Consider the following 8,079-nt stretch of genomic DNA (forward strand, 5'->3'; position numbering starts at 1 on the left):
AAAGTTGTCATTTTGAATCCCCCCCTGTAGGCAGGTAAAAAGTCAGATTTATAAAAAAATTATACCAAATGATAGGTAAAGATATCATGCATCTACAAAAAAAAGAATTATATTGATCCATAGATCTTCCAAAAAGTTATAGCATTATAAAGTTAAAAATATAAAAAAGAATTTTTTTACAAAAATCGTATTTTTTTTTTTAAGTTTAATGACTGTTTTCACCATGAAGATAAAATAAAGTCCGAAATTTTTTTTTGCACAATTAAGTATATTACATTAGCTTTAATTTAAGATATATATAAATAATAAGATATAGATATAATGTGTCAGACTTTCCGGAACACTTTCAAAATTTAAGTTGAAAAAGTTCTACTTTCTACATGCATTTTTTAGATTTGAACCCCCCTCGTATATAGGGAAATGGTCGGAATTAAAAAAACAGTATGTCAAATAAAAGATGTATATAAATACTACTCCTCATGAAAAAATTGTACTGATCCATACATTTTTCAAAAAGTTATAGCATAATAAAGTTAAAAATGTAAAATACAAAATCGAAAATTTTCACACAAAAATAGCATTCGGTAGCCATTTTCACCGTGAAGATAAAATAAAGTCCGAAATTTTTTTTTTGCATAATAAAGTATATTACATTAGCTTTAATTTAAGATATATATAAAAGTGTCAGACCTTCCGGAACATTTTCAAAAGTTAAGTTGAAAAAGTTGTCATTTTAAATCCCCCCTTGTGGGCAGGTTAAGGGTTAAATTTATGAAAAAAATATACCAAATGAAAGGTAATAATATTATGCATCTATATAAAAAAAATTATATTAATATGTTCATTTTTGAAAAAGTTATGGCACTTTTAAGTAAAAAAAATTGAAAAAATTTCGAAAATTAGCGATTTTTAAATTTGTAATTTTTTTGGAGGTTTCCCCCATTTACGGGGAACGAGGGAATNTAATTTTTTTGGAGGATTCCCCCATTTACGGAGAACGAGGGAATTTTTTTCAATTTTTAAGGGTAATGTCTTCGACTAGATACGATTTGTGATCTTTTGACGTATCATTGAAAGAAATCGGTTCGGTAAGATCTGAGAAAAAGTGGTAACAGACACAAAAAAAAAAAAAACACATCTTAGTAAAACCAATACCTCCTCAGCTTCGCATCGAAGCTAAACAGTCGATTTTAAGGGTTCTGTTTTGAAAATATTTAAAATGTGTGTTACTGTTTTCATATAATAATTGAGATATATTTTTAGTTATTATGTCTCATTTGAATTGAATAAAATAATTTTGACCATTTAATAGTTAACATATTATACATATTACTAAAACACTAATACTATACAAAATATTACATAGACTATCAGCTCTAATACCATTGTAATTATAACTTAAACCAATTAAAGCGTGTATATTTTAATCGTGAAATTGATTTTAGTAAATTAAAGTTATAATATACCTATACAATTTTCAAAATGTTTACATATTTGGGACTATACTAATATTAACTGTTTTATGAAGTGTAACCAATAAAAATATTGAAACTTTTATGTAAAATCTCTTAAAATGTTACTACAATTCTAATGTATAAATGTAATCAAATATTAAATATCTAAAATTTGTTTTTTTATTTGTATGAAATGTCTTCATATTAAATTTTAAAAAAAGCACACGAATTAATCAAATAAATATAATTAATTATAATATTCAGTATATATGCACTATTTAAAATCTGCGCGATAAACTATCAAATCCAAGTTTTTCATAATCGTTAGTTTGAACTTCATTACAAAAAGTATACAGAAAACCACATAAAGATTCAAAAAAATTTCTGTTATCAAGTTCATTATTAATTTGAATTTGATTATGAAATTTTAACTTAATTGCAAGTTCATTTATAACTTTTAATGGCGTTTTGCAATACCTCAAATGATACTTTGTGGCTAATTTTATTTTATCATTTATATTTTCTTTACGTTCTTGTGTAATATCACTGAAAAACGATTTTGATAAAATAGAACTATGACTTGAATAAAACATATCTGGATAATATTTACTTCTTAATTTGCAAATTAACTGTATAATAGATTCTATAAGCAATTCACTTGTTGTATGTCTTTTTCTTTTTACTATGCTTCTCAATGTTTGTCTCAATGTAACCAAAGCAAATAGCATATTTTTTAATGTAAGGTTGACTTTTTCTAAAATTGTATATAATTTAGCTGCAAACTCGTTTTCGTATTCTTTATCGCAAACACTTATTATAGCTCCCAAAATAGCATTAAATGTTAGTCCTATTTCGATATACCTGCATCTTAATGTTTGTATTATACTTGATCGCACATAAGAATAATTTGAAATATTTAAAAAACATATTAAATCCTTAACGCTAACATTCAATCCATTGATATTTGTAGTTACATGTTGATATGATTGCCAACCAGGATACTGAAGAAGTTTATTGAAAAGTTCAATGCCTCTCTCCATATTATATGAATGATCACGAAGTTCATATCTATAAATATTTATTAAAAATATTAGTAGACGTATAAATTGGACAAGAAAAAACTAATCTTCTTTATAAAATAAAAATATTTTACGTATTGAATTAAGTCATCTTATCATGTTTTATAATTTAAATGCTTTGAACATTTATTTTTAAGATTATAATTTTGATATGAATTTGAGTGCATGAACTGATGCACACAGATATATGGATGGCTCAGGAGCCAATCAGTGTAAGTCACTTCTCTGTGAAAACTGAGTTGGGTAATTCAACTTGCGCTTTCATTTTTATTATACTGTGTTAGATTTAAATTTTTCAGTATGTTATATCTTAATAAAAAAAGTTATTAGTACCTTTACGAGACTCTCTATTTTATTACAACAAGTTTTGAAAAATCCCAATTATCTCATTTTCTATATTTAGTGACTTATACTGATTGGCTTCTGAGCCCTCAATATATATATATATATATGTGGGTACCATTGGTATCTAGATGGCACCACTTCCAGGGTCTGGAGATAGATAGTGGTATCAAGTATTATAAGAAAGTAAAATTAAGTCAAATCGTGAGTCAGACGTGAGTCGGCTAAGACGTGTCTCCATGTATATTCTTTATTTTATATGTGTGTTCTGTTTTATATAATATTTTTGTGTTGTATGAATATTTTATATAGAGTATTCGTGTGTAATTAAATAAATGTGTTATTTTTGCTTGTTAACATTTAATAGAGTTTTTGTGTTTTAATTTATATATATATATATATAAATTAAATAATAGTATTGCGTCTTCGCTCTGTTCCTGTAATTGCCTGTTTGTATTTCCCATATATATATATTAGGGTGTCCCTTATTTTGAAAATTTTGGAAATTCTTCGGGCTCACCTCCCAAATTTATGTGTATACATATNTTTTTTGGGGGTCTGTCCGGGATAATCATCGGTCAACTAACGGGAATATTGGAGATTGGAGAAGATATCTTGTCTACTCAACATCCGGAAAATTTCAAACTATTTGTTGTGTATATTATAAGTGTTGTTAGTGACGAAAATATATAAAATGTTTTTGTAATTGTATTAGTATACGACTCCATTTTGGTTGAGTAAACACGCAATTTTTCTTTGTTCGTTTTTGCGAGATCTAGTTATTGTTAATCGGTTTCTAACATCAATTTGAATTTGATTAAACCTTTTGATTATATAACAGTTCGGGATGNTCGGGCTCACCCCCCAAATTTATGTGTATACATATAAAAAGTGGCTACAAAAAATTCCAGGCCGATCAGATAAGTTTAACCCGTGCCGACTTGGAGTTGAAAATCGGCCAAAAGGGGTACTTTTTTAGTTTTTAGCAATTAACTCGTAAATTAGCACACTCACAAAAAAAAATATTAAAACTAAATTGTAGATCTAATTGTTTTGTATAAATTAAGTTCTTACAGTTTGTCTTTTAAATCCATTAGTTTTCTATAAAAATGTCAAAATACATAATATTTCGTAAAATTGCCGAAATTAGCATATTTACGAATATTTTATCATATATGACGAACCATATGTGATACGACCTAATGTTTCATACAAAAATTGTTTAAAATTAAATTTTACGAAANTAAAATTGTTTAAAATCAAATTTTACGAAATAAAAGTATTAAGTACAAATTTCATTGAACCGATCGTTTTATTGCTATAGCTGAATTAACTCGANCAATCGTATCAGCAGTATGTTTTCAAGATGAAACAGATTGCTCAACTAGGCACTATTAAAGAAGATTCTCTTATTGATTATATTATAGCTGGTATAAGAGACTTAGAAGTCAACAAGATGATACTGTATGGCGCTACATCCATTGATGAGCTAAAATTGAAACTTGANAATCATTTTACGATTTTTACTAAATATATGAATTTTAATGCTAGATTCTCTTAGTTATCATCTGGTTCATTACAACACTTATCGTACAAGTACGGCGATAATACTATGGTATGACTNGCTGTATGAGAAGATGAAGTTAAACGTAAGGGCATATACAAAGTCAAACATAAATTTCAGCGAAAAAAAATATTTGAATGGATTGCCTAATGCTTCATTTAAATCATATAAACATGAAGGTCAATCAGCAAACATTAATCGTTGCTACAACTGTGGTGCAAAGGGTCACCGTTCTAGTTCTTGTCCTGATGCTAGTAAAGGATTTAAGTGTTTTTTNACTGATGTTAGTAAAGGATTTAAGTGTTTTTTATGCCAGGAATTTGGTCATAAAGCATCATCATGTTCTTATCGTCCATCAACTAGTCGACCAAATACTGATAGAAGTCAAAGAGATGAAAATGTTAAAATACAAGTGAATCAAGTTAATGATGTCATATATCCTATTAATCGTTTAAGTAAATTAGTTGATATACAAGGTGTAGAAACTAATGCTTTAGTTGATACTAGTAGTGATGTGAATCTCTGTCGAAGGTCATTTATGTTGAAGTTAGATGAAATCACAATTCGTAAAGATAAAACTTTACTAGGAGGACCAGGAGCAGTTAAGTTCTACACAGAAGGTGTATTTACTTGCAAATTAAGTGTTGATGGATCATCATATACTATTGATATTTATGTTGTTCCTGATGAAGCCATTACATGTGACCTGTTAGTAGGAAAAGTTATATTTCAAACAAGTGCTGAACTGCACATAAATCCTAAGTGTGTGAGAATAACTAAATTTGAAGAAGAAGAAAACCAAATAATGTCTATTAATATACCTTGTAATAAGCTCAACATAGGTGCATCAACTTATACAGAGGAAATTAATAATATAGTGAAAGATTATGAACCAAATAAAGTAAAACATGCACCGATTGAAACAGTTATTTTACTAATGGATGAAAAACCTGTATATCAAAGACCACGGCGCCTATCTCCAGCGGAAACATGTGAAGTTGACAAACAAATAGAGGAATGGTTACAAGAAGACATTATTAGACCTAGTTGTTCTGACTATGCTAGTCCAATAGTTTNTTTCTGTCTATGCTAGTCCAATAGTTTTGGTCAAGAAGAAAGATAACTCTCTACGTCTTTGTGTAGATTACAGGATGTTAAATAGGAAGATAATCAAAGATAGATACCCTTTGCCATTAATAGATGACCAAATAGATAAATTACAAGGAGCTTCTGTCTATACAACACTTGACTTGAGAAATGGATTTTTCCATGTTCCAGTTCATAAAGATAGCATTAAGTATACCTCTTTTGTCACACCTAGTGAGCAATATGAATTTCTGCGAACCCCTTTTGGACTGTGTGTGTCACCTCCTATTTTTCTAAGATAATATATCTTAGAAAAATAGGTTAATAGAAAAAAGTTAATATAACTTTGTTTTAAAAGATTACATTACATACAAATGCTAATGGTTTTGGGGCTGTATTGTTACAAAAGGATGCTTATGATGGTAATTTTCATCCAGTATACTATTCTAGCAGAAAAACCAGTGATGCCCAAAAAAGATATCATAGTTATAAACTAGAGGTACTTGCTATTATTAAAGCATTGAAAAAGTTTAGAGTTTATCTCTTGGGTATACAATTTAAGATTGTAACTGACTGTGCTGCATTTACAATGACAATGAAAAAAAAGGATTTGGCGACTAGAGTTGCAAGATGGGCTTTACTGCTTGAAGAATTTAGTTATACAGTTGAACACCGAAGTGGACCTCGTTTACCCCATGTTGATGCTCTTAGTCGATATCCTGTATGCTTAGCCATTGAAAATGAATTTTTGATTAAATTACGAAGAGCCCAAAAAATGGATTCGGAGATTAGCGCATTGATGGAAGTTCTAGCTGTTTCGACTCATCAAAACTATTTAATTGAACATGATCTACTGTACGAGATGAAAGATGGCCAAAAATTGTTTGTTGTTCCTAGATCCATGCAAAAGGAAGTAATCAGAAAAGCACATGAAATAGGACATTTTGGATGTAAAAAAGTTGAAGAACTATTGAAGAAAGAATATTCCATGTCAAATATGAAAACAAAAATTGAGAGTATTGTAAGAAATTGTATTCCGTGTATATTGGCAAGTCGAAAAAGTGGTAAGCAGGAAGGTTATTTGAATAGTATTAATAAAGGTGATTTTCGATTAGTTACCTATCATATAGATCATTTGGGACCATTAGCTGCTACAGCTAAAGGATACAAATATATATTTGCAGTGATTGATGGTTTTAGCAAATTTTGTTGGTTATTTCCTACCAAGACTACTACATGTAAGGAAGCCATTGATACAATGAAAACTTTGTCTACTACTTTTGGGAATCCAGAAAGAATTGTGTCAGATAATGAAGGAGCTTTTATTTCACAAAGATTTTCTGATTACTGTAGAAAAGAAAACATCCAACATGTAACAATTACTACAAGAATACCAAGAAGTAACGGGTAAATAGAAAGATTAAATGCAATTATTATTCCAGTCATTACCAAATTAAGTTTAGATCAGTCCGAACATTGGTACAAGAATGTTGCTCACGTAGAAATTGCACTAAACAGTTCCTTTCAGAGAAGCATCGGTATGACACCATTCAAGTTGACATTCGGTGTTGAGATGAGACATCCTCAATATTTTGAGTTGACTAAAATAATTGAGGAAGAATATACAAATGCTTTTGTGGAAGAGAGAGGTGAATTGCTTAAGGAAGCAAAAGAACAAATTTTTAAATCTCAAGAAGATCAGCATAAAACTTTTAATAAAAAGAGAAAGGAAGCACATAGGTATCACCTAGGTGATTTGGTTGCTATTTTGAGGACACAATTCAAGCCACTTTCCAAAATTCATAAAAAGTTTTTGGGCCCATACCAAATAACCAAACAGTCAGATATGAAATGGTCAAAATTGGTGAGTCTAAAGGTCCCATTAGAACATCATCTGGTGTTGACTATATGAGCCATGGAGCCANAGACAGATATGAAATGGTCAAAATTGGTGAGTCTAAAGGTCCCATTAGAACATCATCTGGTGTTGACTATATGAGCCATGGAGCCAAATAGATACAGATGATGAAGAAGAGATGGAAAACTGTCAATCAGTCGAGACGACTGATCAAGAAGAGGGTCGAAATGTGGGTACCATTGGTATCTAGATGGCACCACTTCCAGGGTCTGGAGATAGATAGTGGTATCAAGTATTATAAGAAAGTAAAATTAAGTCAAATCGTGAGTCAGACGTGAGTCGGCTAAGACGTGTCTCCATGTATATTCTTTATTTTATATGTGTGTTCTGTTTTATATAATATTTTTGTGTTGTATGAATATTTTATATAGAGCAGTGGTCGGCAACCTTTTTTAATTCTCGGGCCACATTTACAAATTAAAAAGAGTTCGCGGGCCAGATAAAAAAAAAAAAATTTATAATTACATTATTTATTATGCAAAAAAATACTATCTAAAACTTAAAATAATAATATGACTTATATAAAATACTCGTACCAAAAACGCAACGTTCAATTATATTTATACAAAATGATATTCAATTAAATTAGTCGATTTAGAATTTAAAGCGGGCCGTATTCAATAGCCACGCGGGCCG

At 29.5% G+C, this 8,079-nt stretch overlaps 1 protein-coding gene across 1 annotated transcript in view; it reads right to left on the reverse strand.

Moving 5' to 3' along the window:
* Positions 1 to 1,175: 1,175 nt before the first annotated feature.
* Positions 1,176 to 8,079, reverse strand: part of LOC126902247 (uncharacterized) — a 9,859-nt gene continuing 2,955 nt past the window's right edge. The window contains exon 2 of the mRNA XM_050679318.1: positions 1,176 to 2,522. Coding sequence (XP_050535275.1) covers positions 1,733 to 2,522 — 790 coding nt within the window. The 3' untranslated portion in view covers positions 1,176 to 1,732. The remainder of the gene's footprint in view (positions 2,523 to 8,079) is intronic.

This window comes from Daktulosphaira vitifoliae, unplaced genomic scaffold (assembly GCF_025091365.1).
Source record: "Daktulosphaira vitifoliae isolate Bord-2020 unplaced genomic scaffold, ASM2509136v1 Scaffold_1, whole genome shotgun sequence".
Lineage (NCBI taxonomy): Eukaryota > Metazoa > Arthropoda > Insecta > Hemiptera > Phylloxeridae > Daktulosphaira > Daktulosphaira vitifoliae.